The sequence below is a fragment of the Podarcis filfolensis genome (genome assembly GCF_964270895.1).
Source record: "Podarcis filfolensis genome assembly, chromosome: 1".
Taxonomy (NCBI): domain Eukaryota; kingdom Metazoa; phylum Chordata; class Lepidosauria; order Squamata; family Lacertidae; genus Podarcis; species Podarcis filfolensis.
Window position 1 is genome coordinate 79,554,627 of NC_139604.1, and position 17,257 is coordinate 79,571,883.

A 17,257-nucleotide genomic window follows, 5' to 3' on the forward strand; every position below is an offset into this window, starting at 1 on the left:
CTCCTACAGTCACTAAACCTTCCCATATGTAAATTAGTGTAATTGAGATTTATATTGATATTCCAGGAGTCTTTGTATTGCTGGTATTGGAGGACTAATTACAGCATGCTGTCTGTCCTAAGATAGTTTCCATTAACAAATTGGAATGAACCCATCCATTAGGGAGAACAGATGTTTTCAGAATGGTAGAGCTCTATAAAACATTGGTTCACTCTAACTCTAGAATATAAACTAATTGTAATTTTTACAGCTTTGTCCACAGTTGTCTTCAGCCTTTGAAGAGATGGTGCATCTGTCAGTTGACTATCTGAAGTAGACTTTGTAACATTTTGTTCATCTACCTTAAAGCCAGGATGCAGCATTTTATGTGGAATTTCAATATATCATTAAAAGCCACAAGCATTTAACATTTGTAGTTGCAAGGCTATCTGTGATAAATGTTGATGGTTATCAAATGAAATAGTTTTTTAAAAAAGAAGAATTGTTACCTAGGATTGTAACTGTGTGGGTGGGTGGGTGGGTTTCTCCTGTTCCTGAGATTAAAATGTTACACTTGAAATTCTGGATAATAAGAATATTAAAGCTATTTTAATTCTTCATGGTCTCTGCAGTCTCACATATGGATTCTGCCTGCTCAGTGAAACACTCAGAACTTTCTAGCACTAGAAGAAAACCTTTTGGCAGGAAACCTAGCCCCAAATGTCTGCATTAGTAGACAAAAAAAGAGCTAAATTTAAATAGAATAAAAAGTGCAATGAAATATATGTACAAGTTACATTACTACAGCAGTATTACCAGTGCATTTTGAGCCATGATGTGACTTTAAATGTTGGTTCTGGGATAACCAGGTTTTGAAGTCCACTCTATTTTGGAGTTCAATTTTATAAAATTTGAAGGTATTGGATAATGCTGATGATTCCTTGACTATTTAAAACTGCATTGCTTGCCTTAATGCCTCTAACTTGTGGCACCACAAGTGTTTAATCAGAGCAGGGTTGAATGTCCTTTGGCTCTCCAGCTGTTGCTGGACTATGCCTTCCATTGTCCCAGACTGTGGGCGATGCTGGCTGGGTTTGCTGGGACAACATCTGGAGAATCAGAAATTCCCTATCACCGCTTTAGATGCTATAGGGCTAATTGTAGATATACTTTGAGCAACTTATACACACGAACACCTGTTTCCTGTGGAAACAACTTTATTAGTAACACTGCTCAAGTTTCACCTTCCATTTTCTCCACAGGCATTTGTAGTATAAAGTTCCTTAAAATAAAGTATCTCCAGTCCAATATTTCCTGAGTCTGCAAAAGGCAAAAAGAACTTTGAAATCTCTCTTGAAGAATGGAAATAATTCAATGCACAACTGAACTTCAAGCCTTGCCTTACAGCTATTCAAAGCCTCAAATGTCAAAATGCAATTGCATTCTAAAAGCAGCATGCATGCACGCAGTTGCAAAACGCATGGGCACATTTTACATATTTTCAAGGAACACAAATTAACTCTGTTGATACATTTTCCTTTTTGCTTTGATCTTGCAACATATATTCTTGCAGAGGAAAGAACTGCATTTATATACTTTGCACAACATCAGAGCCAGTTTTCCTCATATTCCTGCAGAATAACTGATGAGTGGGAATGTTTGATAAAGATTCTTGAACACAAGCAGAACCCATTAGATTATTTGTCAGTCTGGATTAAAATTAACATTATTCATTATATTACCAATCAACATCAAAAGCATGTGAGCAAAATAGATGCTGACAATAAAGGGGTTTCAGTGGTGGATTGTCAGATGTTAGTGCCCTCGACTTTCACTGCAGCCAACTTTCACTTCTCTATCTTTAGTGAAGCTGAACAAGCAGCGATACTAAGTTATAATACTCATTTTTAAAAGAGAATGCTTTCCTTTGCAGGAAATGCATTCTTTTACATATCATATTTTGCACATCCAGTTTAGCGGTTGTGATAATAATAGTGGGCCAGTAGCTGAAACTGACAGACTGACTCTCAGTGTTGGCCATTTCTGATGTAGGTGGTAAATTCGCTCCAGCAACAGCCACAGGCTACATCTCCTCCAGTTCCAGATGCCCATACGCTTACTGCTGTGGCTCAAGCAGATCCTCTTGTTAGGAGACAACGAGTACAGGACCTTATGGCACAAATGCAAGGCCCCTACAACTTCATGCAGGTATGTTGTTTTCCTTATTCATAGTTGGATTTGGTCAAAAGGGATTTTCGGGAATTACAGTCCAGTTGAAATTGGGGCACATTTCACTTGCATTCATTTAATTCAGAGAGGTCAGCCCTGGCTGGCTTGCTGGTTACCGTATATACTCGAGTATAAGCCGACCCAAATATAAGCTGAGGCACCTAATTTTAGCACAAAAAACTGGGAAAACTTATTGACTTGAGTATAAGCCAGTTCACCACACCACAAACCTGGTGGTGCCGGCCGCGGCGGAGGAAGAACAAGCAGCCCGAAAGGCACAGCGCAGCACCTCTCCCAACCGCGGCTCCTGTGCCTGCCCTTGTGAGAGGTGGCGGGACCAGCGGCGAGAAAGGGCTCCTTTTGGGTCACTCGTCCCTCTGCTGCCGCCGCCACCCGCCTCAATCAAGTATAAGCCAAGGTGGGCTTTTTCAGCATAAAAAATGTGCTGAAAACATTGGCTTATACTCGAGTATATATGGTACTTTTGAAGGGATCTTGTTTTTTGTGTAGCTTGCTTGAATCTTGTCTTAATTATCTAGGACTCCATGTTGGAATTTGAGAATCAGGCCCTCGACCCTGCTATTGTTTCAGCTCAGCCTATGAATGCAGCACAAAACTTGGATATACCCCAGATGGTTTGCCCTCCAGGTTGGTAAAATCAAATTAATATCTAGTTGGAGTAAGATTTTGGTATAGTTGGAAGTACTAAGTTACTAAAAATTCAGAAATCTAAATCTAGAAATGTGCATTCAGAAATCTAAATCTAGAAATGTGCATTATTTAAATATTGTCAAGGGAGTTGACTGGTAGAAACATTTGTCATCTTGTAGGTTTTCAAGTGAGGCTAGTAGGATGTGAACTAATTTTTATATTCTGGTGAAGTCTGTTTGATGGCAGGCTTGTAAATACTGAACAAAGAGCAAGTAGTTGATTAATAAAAAATTGGATACAATCTGAGGCTGTGCTTGCAGCTATTAGGTTTTATGTGGAAAACTAATGTTTAATTTCAATGCAGTATTCTATAGCAGAAATGTATAAGCTTATATTAGACAGTAGTTCAGATAACATCTCATACACACACTATTTTATTATGGGTAATATTACTGTATTTCCAGTTCATACTGAATCGAGGCTTGCGCAGTCCACCCAGGTTCCTGTCCAACCTGAAGCCACACAGGTAAGAACTGTACCTGGACAACTATTGGCTGAATTTCCTCTCTGTTCCCCATAAACCCTGGAGAGCTGCTGCCAGTCGGCATAGGCAAGCCAGAGGCACATCAGTCTTTTGGTGCTCTGTAAGACAGATTCCTGTTATTACATGTTTGGGCCTGGGATTTGTCCTCAGGAGTCCCCATGTGAAAGTTTTGCCTATCAGTGTTTTCTTCCCAGTCCACAAGGAATTGAAAGAAACATCTGTATCTGATGATTAATGTGTGTATTGTAAGCTCAGTTCACCTAGCTCATAACAAGCTTTTAATTTGTGTGTTGTCAGGAATGTCTGAGGCCTATTCCTGCCCTCATCATGCGAAAGTCCTTATCCTAGGCCCAAGTATTTTGAAATTAGTATTAGCCTGCACTTAGGAGCATGAACATCTATGTTTGCATGCAGTTCTGCAGATACTAAAATGTGGCAAAATTTTATCAAAATGTTGTTTTTTCATCTGCCTGTGATGGAAACTTGCAAAATAAAACTTTTGGCAAAACTTGTAATTGTTTACTGGGAGTAATGAATACTAAAGGTAATTGAACTGAGCAAAAGAATGTTGTTAGCGCAGGTGTCAGTAAAACCATATGAGATTAATAGCAAGAAATTTACCCAGAGGCCCTGGCAGGAGTATCTGCTTAATTTTAAAACTTTGACAGGTCCCCTTGGTTTCTTCCACAAGTGAGGGATATACAGCATCCCAGCCCATGTATCAGCCTTCTCATTCAACAGAACAACGGCCTCAGAAAGAATCAATTGACCAGATTCAGGCAAGTTCATTTTGCTTGGCAAGGGGAGGAGGGACATTACTGATTCAGTGTAACCTGCTCCAGAACCTCATGTATATGGGTGTAGTGTAGAGGGACAATGCTTAGGTCCATATCTCAAAGACATAGAGCATGATAATAAGTGTTAGATAAGTAGGGATCTTAGCTTATCCTTGTCTTGGGAACGCTTGGCCATCAGTTACCTATGCTTTTATAATATGATATCACACGAAGTTGATTCATGGCTTGCTAACATCAGATTGAAATTTATTTGGCAGGCTTCAATAACCTTAAGTGCAGATCAGACACCAACATCATCACCTCTTCCAGCTGCATCCCAGCCTCAGGTATTTCAGGCTGCCTCTAGCAAACCTTTGCATAGCAGCGGAATCAATGTTAATGCAGCTCCATTCCAGTCCATGCAGACAGTAAGTACTAAACAATCATATTTATTATAGATTGCAAAACATTTGTAAGTCAGCATCTTGATTACATAATGGTTAATTGTACCGTGGACAGTAGTAATAGTTTCCAAGACATTTAACTTTATAAAAGTTGCAAAGTGTACTTGGTAATTTATCAATTTATTCAGAATATTGAATCTCTTTGGTTCTCATTTACTTCTCCTATAGGTATTTAACATGAATGCACCTGTTCCTCCTGTCAATGAGCCAGAAACTTTAAAGCAACAAAATCAGTACCAGACCAGTTACAGCCAGCCTTTCTCCAATCAGCCTCACCAAGTAGAGCAATCGGAACTTCAGCAAGAACAGCAGCTTCAGACAGGTAAACTTGTGAAAGATAGAACTTAAATGCTTCATTATGAAAAGATAAGTTTTCAAGATAATGTAGACCAAACAAAGCATATCTTGATTGATGCTGTTGAAGTAGCATTTCAAGCATGTATGGTGAGGTGGAAGGAAGTTTTATAGTATTTGTAGGGACTTAGGAGAAAAGTGCAGTTTGGTACATTTATGCACTACATGAAATAAAAATTCACCTCCCAAATGTTAAGCACTATCAAATTAAATCTGTGTGGTTATGCCAAAGGACATCCAGAGAGCATTCTCAATGATCAGGGTATTTAGACTGCAATGTTCAATTTAATTCTGCAAACAATCTTTCTTTAGGTAGGTAAACATTTACTGTCGTACTTGGTGGCTCTTAAGCAAAGTTCATTGGTGAGTTAGCTTGATATTATTTGAGTCTTTAGGAAACTGGAATTATAAGTAAATTCAAGCTTTTTGCACTTCTTTCTTCTCTCTCTCTTCATTTTAGTGGTTGGCACCTACCATGGTTCCCCGGACCAGTCCCATCAAGTGGCAGGTAACCACCAGCAGCCTCCACAACAGAATACTGGGTTCCCACGTAACAGTCAGCCTTATTATAACAGCCGAGGAGTGTCTCGTGGTGGATCACGCGGCACTCGAGGCTTAATGAATGGATACAGGGGACCAGCCAATGGGTTTAGAGGTAAAAACTTAAAAACCTTTTGAGACTAATTCTGAATGTTTTCCAGAAATGCAAACTGTCCAAAAGCTTAAGCATTGTAGTGGCATGCTTTGATTTTTTTTAAAAATTAAATATACTACAGAGTGGTCAGCTTGCTGCCGCTTTTGCTCTGCTATAATATTAGTGCATATGGTACTAAGTAAAAATTACATGACAGCAAGCTATGAATATGAACTAACAATTGAGTTTTTTTGACTGGAAACGTAACATGATGTAGTATGAAACTGACTTTCCATTTTTGTAACCTGCTAAATGGCTGCATCTTTTTCAGGGCTTGTTACTTCCTTGGCTTACAAAAGCAAGTCTTTCATTTATTCAGACTATGGCATTTGGTGGGATTCTTTATTTTGGTGCCTGCATTTATTAAATCACTTTAAATAATGACATTGCTAAATATATATTACACACAATGTGAAGGCTTGAACAAAACTGAAGACAATGAATAGTGCCCAGGAGCCCAGGTGCAGTTTAAATGTGTATCCACTTACTTGTTATCAGGAAGGGTTAGGTGTTACGCATACTGTATTTTCCTGCTGCACATTATTACATTGTAAAAGCCTGTCACTGTGCTTTTTAACCTTGGGTCCCAAGATGATATTGGACTACAACTACAATGTCTATACTGAAAGCTTACCAGCTTGGATTGCTTTCTTTAATACAGAATATTTTTTCCTTAAATTGAATATTGTTTTATTCTGAATATATACATATATCCTTTATAAGGTATGCAATACTTTTCAATTAGTTTTCCCCTCTGATTTTTAGGAGGTTATGATGGCTACCGCCCTTCATTTTCCAACACTCCAAATAGTGGTTACACACAGGCACAATTCAGTGCTCCTCGCGATTATTCCACCTACCAGCGGGTAAGTTGATGGGACAGTGGAAAGAGTTCCTTAGTTTATAATGCTTGAGAAAATGCATATTTTAATAAAAGTTTCATTGCATAAGAAATTAATATTTGGATTGATTTTTAACCTAAAGATAAAATCTACGTTTAGAAATTCTTGGTTAACAGTTTTCCCATTGGGTACAAATAGGCCACTGCCTATATATTTTCTGCCTCCTAGTCTGCTTTATTAGACTGCATCCATTTGTCATCATACTCCATTTAGTACTGATGTTACTAGGTGAGGGGCTTATCAATTGAGAAGCAAAATGAGCTCACCAAAGAATAAGGGAGAAGTTTCTACATAACTCAAGTATGTAGAAGTATAGAATTATACTGCCAATTATAAGGCAGTTTGTTAACTTGAGCCACCCCAAAATATCTGACAGCAATCTGTGAACTTGAACTGCTAATGGCCAAGAGAGAGGAGAGTCTAGAGCAGATGTGGGGGAGCTTTGGTCTTCTAAATGTTTTTGGATTACAGTTCTTATCATGCCTAGCCAATGGCCATGTTTGCTGAGGTTGATGGAAGTTGTAGTTCAGCAGCATCCGGAGAGCCAAAGGTTCCCCATCTGTTGCCTAAAAAACCAGAGGTCCAGCAGCCTTTGAGAATCTTACCAGTTATACCTCTGGTTGAGTTGAGACACAGAAAGTGTGTCATTTGGAGGGAGGGAGAGGGCAGACAGAGATAGGAAGTTGGCCTACTCAAGCCCCTGGCAGCATATAGTAAGTACCCTGGAGCTGCAGAGGGTTCAAGTTGGGAGGGAATGAGTGCTGTGCGGTTAAATAGCCCAACTCTTCTCCCTAAGTGAAGTGGTGGCTTTCTCAGGAGGAAGGAAATGAAAAAAGATGCCCGTGCTTCTCTTCTCCTGCCTCAAATTATAGTTATAAAATACTGTGGGTTGGAGTGGGCAGCTGCCTAGTGCTATATGGAACGACATAGGATCACCAGGGGATGGGTGGAAGTTGAGAAAAAAGGTATTCTTTCACCACTCCAAATTCTTGTCTTCTCTCCCCTCCCCACCCCTCCTGAACAACATTGAGAACTCTGTTCTTAGGGACATTGCAAAATTGTGTTCAAATACCAGCTTGTCATTTTCTGGGTTTTGATTCCCTGGGGCCACAATTCCATCTGCCCCATGTGTGAACAGAAAGCATTTCTATGTGTGCACAAGAAAGGAAGGGTGCTAATGGCTTTCTCTTTTAGCTGCATCCCCTTGTCCCCCAATCTTCTGAAATGGCTTTTAAGGGTGTGACTGAAATAGCACATATGCCCATTTGAATCCTGGACAGGGACTTCCAAAAATTACCGTATTTTTCACTCTATAAGACGCACTCCCCTCCTAAAAAGTAAGGGGAAATGTGTGTGCATCTTACGGAGTGAATGCAGGCTGCGCAGCTTTCGCTGAAGTCAGGAGAGCAAGAGGAATCGGTGCGCTCCGATCCCTCTTGCTCTCCTGACTTCGCTTCGCTGGAGAGGCGCTGTGCAGCTTTCCCTCTCTGCGCAGCGCCCCTTCAGTGAAGCGGGAGGAGAAATGGAAGGGGCTCCGTTTCTCCTGCCACTTCGCTGAAGGGGCGCTGCGCAGAGAGGGAGAGAATATTTTTTTTCCTGTTCTCCTCTAAAACTAGGTGTGTCTTATGGTCGGGTGCGTCTTATAGAGCGAAAAATACGGTATATCCTGAAATAAAATACTGAAATGACAAACTTTTAAAACCATTTTAATGCAACTTGTTGCACTTCTGTTTGGTCATCTTTTTTTCTAGGATGGATATCAACAGAATTTCAAGCGTGGCTCTGGACAAAGTGGTCCTCGGGGAGCCCCTCGAGGTAATATTCAAGTGGTGAATCTCTGATTGAATCTGTAGAGAGGTTCTTAGGAGTTGCAGACTTTCAGCTGTTTCAGTTCACATGTGTTTAACTGTTGTAGACATTTGTTGAAAGTTGTTCATGAATTTGATTTTTGAACTGTATATTGTTAAACTTCCTTTCTCGGCTTTTATTTAAGGCTACTAGGTTGCTTTTTATTCCTTGCCCAAGCAACTGTTGAAAATGTAAGCTTACCCAATTGTGAGGTGTGTAATTCTGCTGTGAAAAATGTTTGGCAAGCTCCAATAGTGTCTGCTTTTGTATTTTGCTATTGCTACTTGGATTTCAATAAAGATCTTGCATTATTTGTAGCCTGTTCAGAAATTCTGTTTTCAGCTACATAAGATGCTATATTCTTGTATCCAGATGGAATCTCTTGAAAAAGACCTACTCAATTTCGCATGTAAATAGCATACATATTTACAACTTTATTCTGTTTGCTGCTTTATACTTAAGTGTACAAAATAGTTTGCAATTGGAAAATAGGCAAAGCAGTGGCTGCAGTTCAGTCAAGTGTGGGTGCAAGAATTCATTCCAGAGGGCTCAGTAGAGCCTCTTACCCCACCCCACCCCAAATTTCCCTTGCCAATATGAGCACAGGATGTGCAGAAGGAAGCTGGATGGTGCTATAGGAAGCACGTAAACAGGTATTTAGTTCCCTGCAGTGCCCCCTTATGTCACCAATGTATGCACACTTTGTGGGAGGAAGGGCTCTTTAGTCTTGTGGGTGGGGGACCCTACATGTTGGTACTATGCCTGCTCTTGAGTGGATAGAAGCCAATCATTTTTTAGTGCACCAGCTGAAAATGGATGTAGGACTTAAGATGAGGCAAAAAAGATAGCTAAATCTCATCTAGTGCAAACTTTATTATAAATCCTTCCAGAAAATCCATTGAACGAAAGTAAATTACAGGAATTTCTTACGATTGCTTTGATGTACCGAAATACGAAATAGAACCACTGGAAGTAGTTCTAACCAGATTCTGCCCTTTTAGTCTCTTGGATGAGCACACTGGCAATTGTCTATACTATATTTTGTTTTAGAACTGTATACAATACTGTTATTCAGTTACTACATTTCAATAGTACTTTCTAGTTGTGTTCAGGTGCCACTGAAATATGGTTTATGGCTTATTGGTAGTAGATTGGTAGGCATTTGGAACAAAGGTTAGATTTAAGACTGATGTAAGTTAAGTTTGTGTACATTCAAAGCCTGTCTTCACCTGGTGAGCAAATAGGTATCATTCCTCTTCTTATTGTCTCTAGGCATTTATTAGACAAACATAGTAGGGGACCAGACTTTAGAGAGGCAGCCATTCTGACTATTAAAGGATCTCACTTGATCCAAAAATAAAATGCTATTTTTATTTTCTAGGTCGTGGAGGGCCCCCAAGACCCAACAGAGGGATGCCTCAAATGAATGCTCAGCAAGTGAATTAAACTAATTCACAGGATTACATTTAAACGCCAAAAACACACTGGCCAGTGTACCATACATGTTCCAGAAGAGCTATCTCTTGGTTCTCCTTTATAGGAAGTTCATAGTAAAGGGATTATTTTCATTGCCCATAAAGACAAGACTACAGTTGTCAGCTTTATACCTGGATATGGAAAGAAACGACGTTTACTCTGCATGTTCTATCCTAAGCATCATCTTGAGCCTTGCACATGAGATCCAGAATTTTTACCCTTGCTCTGATTAAAAGCAGAAATGGCAGTTTTAGGGTTATGAAAATCTCTATAGTTAACTGAACAGGCAGAAATAACCCCACTGACTCCATTGACATTATATAGTGCTGCAGCAAATTCGGATAAAAATATCTAAATCCCTAAATGTTTTACTCAGAAAATTGGTGTATTTAAACTTTTACATGAAAGGAAGATGGAAGAAGCGAATTGTGGTTTGACAGAGCAACTGCATTTCAGCTTTTTCTGTTAGACTGAAGCACTGAACATCTGTGATGCATAATAAATGATGCCTATACCCCAACTAATAAGCTGATGGACAGCTTAGGGCACACCCTTAGTTACAGCATTTTTTTTTATTAGGCCTGACTTGCTGTGGCAAAGGGATGCATTAATTGTTTTGTGTAGCTGTTGATATAATTGTGTAAACCCAGAATTAGGCTTTGATTGGCACTTTAAATTTTTCTGTAAGAAATAGAAGATGTAATCTGAATGGCCACATTTGTTTGCAATGTGAAGTGTTAACGAATTCTCTCCTGAACACATTTCTGGGATAGCAATGACATTTGTAAGGATTGGTATTCTTATCTTTCCTTATTTTTTCCCCTTGTCTGCCACTGATACTTGATCTTGCTGTATTATTGCCCAAATAACTGATGCCGGTACTGATGGGAATTAATGGATATTCATAACACTTTTGGTTACATTATTTCTATTTTGCAGCCTGAAGGTTTTAAGAAATCTCAAATCCCTGCTGCTGCCCTTTTAAATTGCTCTCTTTTGAAAAGCACCAGTATGTGCTTGGATCGGTTTCCCCTTTAAGGGAAATTATAGCCAGCAGTTACAGATTTAAGCAAGATAAATAAAACATGTTTATAAAAAAATGTATTCTTTAACGTATCTTAAGTGACTACTGCAAATGTAATAGGGAAACAGAAACTTCAGAAGCACATTCCCAGAACTTTAAATGTTAACGTTCAAAGATATTCAGAAAGTTAGTAGGTGTATTATCTTCTGTGGAGTCTTGAAACTTATTTTCTGATGAGATGCAGTCATCTCTCTCTCCCTCCCTCTCCCTTTCTATCTTTCTCTTTCTCTGCCCCCCTCCCAATTGAAGACTGTTGAAGCTGATCATTCAAGCCATCTCATGAGCTGTACATAAAAGTTTGAGCAGGTAGTGACAATTGTATTCATGGCACCAGTTGAATGTAGCAGTCCAGCCCATGGAACCCACTGAACAAGAGTTTCTGAATTATTTGGGAATATATTTGCAGAAGGCTGATTCTGTGTGCACAGTGCCCTTTTTGTATTGGTGCTGATCCCCTTTTAAGACTGTTTTTGTTTCATGGATATAGTTAATTGAACTGAAAAAGAGAATAGATTTTTAAAATCTGATGGGCAAGTAGTGGTTTCTTCTTAAATTACTTAGCATCTGTGCCCACCTCCATTTATCTAGAAAGGAGAAAGACTTCAGCTATCACCATGAGAATTACCTGCTTTCATCTTTGAGGTTGCCCTAGGTTGCAATTACTAAGTACTTACAAGTAGCATTTTTGCATTTCTAAAAAGTGACCCCCATCCATTTTATACAGCTAAGCAAGTCTTCTAACAGGTTGGTACAGTATCTGAAGCCAAAGGTTCAGATTTAGGAACTAAATAGGCAGAAATTTGTGGTGTGATTATACACACAACCACACACCCAATTTTTGTCTAGAAAAGCTGTGCAAGTATGAATTATGCAAATAGCATGCTTTGTGGTTATTTTACACATTTTTTTGCAAGCTTTGGCTGTAAGGAGCCATGCAGCACAATCAAGCCATACATTCTGAATACTTTGGAAATACTGCTAACCTCCCTCTTTGGCTTCTGAGATTTTACCCAACTATTTTTGTACTTTCAGGGCCAATATTGTAGCTATAAAGGCCAGAATCCCTTGCTGTATTTAAAAACAAAACACAGCACTAAGATACTCATTCAATGTTACGGAATAATTCAGAGAAGATTGGGAAAACCAATTTGAGGAATATTTGTTGACTGTTTTATTTCTGACAACTTTTCAGTGTTTCATCTCTTCTATATTTGAATATAATCAAACTAAAGTACACTTAAAGTTGAGCTCTACTGTTCTAAATATTATCGATTCCTTATGTTCTTCATATTGACTCAACATGACCAGAAGGCATTGGGTTGTATCTATTTTGTTTGCCGAAGGGACATCACCGTAATGGTCACTTCCGCTGAAGGAAGGGAAACAGAATTTTCATTTCCCCTTTCCTTAATTGTCACCTTCCATTCTGTTCCAAAGGGTCATCCAAGCCTCTGGAGCAGATTTGCAGGGTGCATAGGAGGCTGCTGGGCATGAAGAGGAATAACCAAAACCATCACCTCCCCATTGTCCATTGAAGTGTACAATTAATAGAGTTCCACTTCTGGATGCAACCCCTGAGTTGGAGACCAACGTGGTGATGTTTTGACTTCACTGGTGGTAGTCTTTATGATCACTGGATCTTAAATGATTATATTGAATTAGGAAATTGTCATCCACCTTCATAGCTTGGAAAAAAGTGAAGTACTATTTAATAGAGGCCTATTTGTGATAGAAAAGCTACAGTTCAAACAACTTAGGAGCAGTATTAGATGTATTTATTTGCCTTATTTAGATCATCACTTTGTATGTTAGAATCCTGTCTTCTTCCGTGACCAGCCATCAAAAAGACATGAGATAGTGCTTCTCCCGAGAGAGACAGATGCCAACCATAGTGTTTTCCTCCAATTATTTTTCAGGATCCAAAAGTTCAGTTACGATCTTCAGACTCTTATCTAATATATTGATACAATAATACACTTGTTAATTCCTTTTTAATCTGGCAAAACTACTGCCCTTCACAACAGTCTCTAGTAATGAGATCTACAGGTGTTTTGTGAATTGTTTTAAGAAAGGTGTGTCTGTTTGTGGTGCCCATTCTAGAGTTACTGCTTTATCATCAAAATAGAATTTCTGTGTTCAGTCTTCATGATCGGTTCACTGTTCATCTACATCCTCCTAGACCTTTCTCACAAGTCAAAATGAAAAGCAGTTTGAGTCCCTCCTATTACTTTTTCTGCATCTGAATGGTGTTAAAAGTGGGGCAAACAGTTTAACAGAAATCAAATACATATTGAAGGCAATGTAGGAGTTATATTTGCATATGAGACTAAGGAAAAGTGCTCATGTGTAAAATCTGTAGACATTAAGTGAATGGAACTGTTTTGTCTGCCTTGGTGTTTTCGCGCCTTGTTTTTTAACTGCAGTACCTTTAAGCTGATGACTTTATTAAAAAAAAATGACATTTAGAATCAAACACTCTGGATGTATATTTTTAAAAAATTCCACTGCAGCCTACATTCCTAAACTTCAGTGTATGTTAAAATACCACTGGTGTTAAAAAAAAACTTTCAAAGCTTTGCCCTGCATCTTTCTCTGGTATTCTACTTTTTGTTAAATACCACCAGTACATTCAAATGTGTGTTGGGTCATTCCTGTTTCTATTGCCACTTAACAGAAATTACATTTTAAAACCTTGCCTGCCTTTTCTGTGATTTCGGTGTTGCCATTGTAATGTTTTTCATCTCTTTTCACCCACACAAAGTTTACTGTTGCAATCAGCTTAGCATTCTTTTAATTAATGTACAATCTTCCTTTTTAAAAATTACACACTTCATTTGGATAGGAAGAGGTGCTTACAGTAGTACATTAAAAGTATAGCAAGTTGCCCCTCTTGTGACTGTTGCCTAATGTGACTATTAAATTGCATGTTGTGTTAGAATTGTTCAAAGCCAAGCTTGTAATAATATATCTATGCAAATATTGTGAATTTTAAAAATTAGAAAATTGAGGGTAGTGATTAATTTGGACGTTCCTGGAAGAAATTGAAATTAGTGCCTATGCAGCTGTATTCTGCACTTTTGACTGCAGATCAGATTGGTGAACCATTGCCTTTTACTGCTCCAGCCCAATGAGGCATTTATTTTGTAGTTCTTGTATGGGAAAAGCGTGAGAACTGGGATTTTCATTAAAACAATGTAATTTAAATTATTATAAGCTTTATTATTTTCACACTGACATCACCAGCAATCATGATTTTACTTGAAATCTCGCCACCAGTTTCTTCCAAATGAACTTCTGCCAGTACAGATAATTTGCATCCTAGATCACAGAAAGAAAGGAAGCCTGGTTTTAAACACAACTGGGTGTGTGCAAAGAAGAATCATGTGTCTGCATAATTTCACACCTAAATTTTGTGATTGCATTTTTGTACTAAGTTTTTTAAAACTTTTAAATGTATTTTAAATCGCAACCCAACCTAAAATTTTAGGGTGAAAGTCAGGTAATATTTAAACGACACTGCTGGCATAGTTGTGAAATTTCAGCATATAGTAAAGGAATCTGACATGGGACTACACTTCTAATGTAAATATAGACAGGCAATTAGGTACACATAGTATTTTCAGGAAACCTGAGACTTCCATCATTCCTGAGCATTGAACGTGCTGGCTGGGACCGATGGGGGTTGGATTGGAGCTGAGCAACATTGGAAAGGCCACAGGTTCTCCACCCCTGTCTTCAGAGTAATTACTATAGACACAAGTCTACTTTTTCAAAAGAGTCAAGACTAGCTTATTAAGTAGTACAAAGTTTTCAAAAGATAATGCTAGTTAAAACTAGATTCCAGAACTGATTTTAATAAAACTGAGAAGACTTTCACTATAGTTAATGTAAAAGTGGATATGTGAACGAAACCCATGTTTCAGGGTGTTAATGCCCAAATAGAGAAGCTGCATAATATTTCATCTGCGGTGAAATGAACTGAGGGTCAGTTCATTCAATACCATGAGGAAGATGCTTGAATTCCCACCTGTTTATTCTGCAGCATCTTTGCTGTTACGCTGTTTTGCCTTGATTCAGGAAGTAGTAAACTCTTACCCAATACTACAGTCTTTGGCTATTGGAAATTCATGCTAAACATGTTTACTCACTAGCTTTTTTGTCAACCAAGCCCCCCCTTTTAAGCACCATTCTACAAGCAAAATTCTATAATGGCAGCAGCACAAGCCGAATAGCGTGTCAACCTAAGCAACACCCATCTGTTATAAACTGCATACATAGGGCTGATATCTGCAGATCCAACTCTGAAATTAATGTCAAATTAGCCATGTATTTGTCTTCAGTTTGTTACTCTTTTTAAAAACAAACATTAAGAATAAAAATATCCATGAAGGTTGTATTTCCCGTTGAACTGCCCTGTGCAACTGCCTAATGTTCAACACTTCCATTCATCTTAAGCCTGTCTCCTTCCTGTGATGTTGAATCTTCTTAATACTGTGGTTCAAACCATGTTCATGGATACATTTCTGAAGTTCACAATGATCATCCACGTCGGTAAAGGCTACATAGAAACAACTACACTGGGATACTTGTTTCATTCGCAGCAACTATTTCAAGCCTGAACAGAGAAGGAAAACGCAGAGAATGGCCACCTTCATGCCATACATTTAAAACACTGATACCACTGTCAAACTTGTTAAGTGTTCTGAGACTTATTGGAGACCTCTAATCCCCTCCCAAAACTATAATTCCCAGGGATTTAACAATCCCTATTCCCAGTAAACTGGCAAGGGAACACCGGTGGTCTCACAGCCCTCAGCACCGTTAAGAGTGATATCCTAGTGTGTTATATATATCGTCTGAATGTGACCCGTATTACAAATGGCTGAAAAATGACACATAGTCCTGATAACCATTATGCTATATATTTGTCTTTTGAGAAGTTATATTTGTTTACTGTGTAGTCATGTTTTATATATCTTGAGTGTGAATGGAGAAAAGTAGGACTCCTGCTTTCCAGCCCTGCACTTCCCTCCCCGCAAACAGACATTTGGGACTAAATCAAACTTCCTTGATCTAATTGGTGGACTACAATGAAAATATGTAGGGTGTGCTACGTGACACTAAAATGATTTGTTCTATTAGAGAAGGTGATTTAAATAAGTTATTTACCTAAATTTCCTACTCACTAGGCACTTGTCCCATGTAGAGCTCACTTCAGAGTAAAGCACAGGCTTATGTTGAAAAGCACCCGCAAACTAGGGAGCAGTGCTATTTTTCTTGAAAAATAGGTATCGGAACTCTCTATGAACTCCCCTTGTTTTCTTGTCATTTTAGAGGCGCCCATCTGAGAGGTGCTGGACCTGAGTTCTGGCTGAAAAAAGCCCTGCTGGGGAGCAATTTGAAAACACTTAATCGTGTACATGTGAGGCTTGCATCTTGACAATACCATCAGTAAGGACCATGGCTCTGTGGTAGAGTGCGTGTTTATTGGCAATGCACTTGAAGGCTCCCAATTGTTCACTGGCTACCACAGCCACATCCCCACCTGCCCACTATGTAGATCTCAGGTGTAGGGCAGTTGGTGTAATCTTGGGTAAAATGCCTTGTAGCAGAGCCAGCTCAGAGCTCAGATGGGCTTTGGGGAGCTCATCCTGCAGGGCTATATTCTCAGCAACGCTATTGGCGACAGTTAACGACGGAGTGCATCACAGGGTGAGATTTTTTCTTCTTCTTTGCGAGGATAAAATACACGGGAGCCCTTCGAGGAACGGAAGCGGGCAACGCACATGGCTGAGAAGCAAAGCTGGAAAACGGAACGTGGAGGCGCTCCCGGAAAAAATAAAATATGGGGTTGCAGAATCAGAAGAATCTTTGCATCAGCCAGTAGCCATAGAATAAAATAAAATGTACTGAAGATAGAGATACAATGCATTTTGGGGGTTTACATCAATAATCAAATAGTAGATCTTACTCTAATTGCTCCTGCGAAAAACCTTGCAGTTTTTGCTGTCACCTGAAATTAGCGGGGTTGCAGTTTTATTGGCAGGTTTCAGCTCAGCGCTATGCTGAGAGTCTCCAATAGGGGACCAAGTGCCTAGGATTGGGCTCGAAGGCACTGGGACGCTCAAGATCCGTATGTAATGGAAAGGCCTGCGGCTACCAATTCCAGCCAGCTTCGCAAGCGGGCGGACGATAAACGCACGTGACCGCCGGCGCCTCCTGCTCCTCCTCTTCCTGCTCGTGACCAATACGATAT

At 39.2% G+C, this 17,257-nt stretch overlaps 1 protein-coding gene across 13 annotated transcripts in view; it reads left to right on the plus strand.

The window, feature by feature from the left end:
• CAPRIN1 (cell cycle associated protein 1) overlaps nt 1-14,208 on the plus strand; it is a 34,640-nt gene extending 20,432 nt beyond the window's left edge. For 4 of the 13 annotated variants that reach the window (XM_083602029.1, XM_083602036.1, XM_083602034.1 and 1 more), the window contains 10 exons: nt 2,032-2,187; nt 2,748-2,856; nt 3,324-3,385; nt 4,072-4,182; nt 4,458-4,607; nt 4,812-4,965; nt 5,458-5,652; nt 6,457-6,557; nt 8,345-8,408; nt 9,823-14,208. In XM_083602029.1, the coding sequence (XP_083458155.1) occupies nt 2,032-2,187; nt 2,748-2,856; nt 3,324-3,385; nt 4,072-4,182; nt 4,458-4,607; nt 4,812-4,965; nt 5,458-5,652; nt 6,457-6,557; nt 8,345-8,408; nt 9,823-9,887 (1,167 nt within the window). In that variant the 3' untranslated portion in view covers nt 9,888-14,208. The remainder of the gene's footprint in view (nt 1-2,031; nt 2,188-2,747; nt 2,857-3,323; nt 3,386-4,071; nt 4,183-4,457; nt 4,608-4,811; nt 4,966-5,457; nt 5,653-6,456; nt 6,558-8,344; nt 8,409-9,822) is intronic. The other 9 variants (XM_083602040.1, XM_083602031.1, XM_083602039.1 and 6 more) reach the window with 3 other exon arrangements.
• Nucleotides 14,209-17,257: the final 3,049 nt, after the last annotated feature.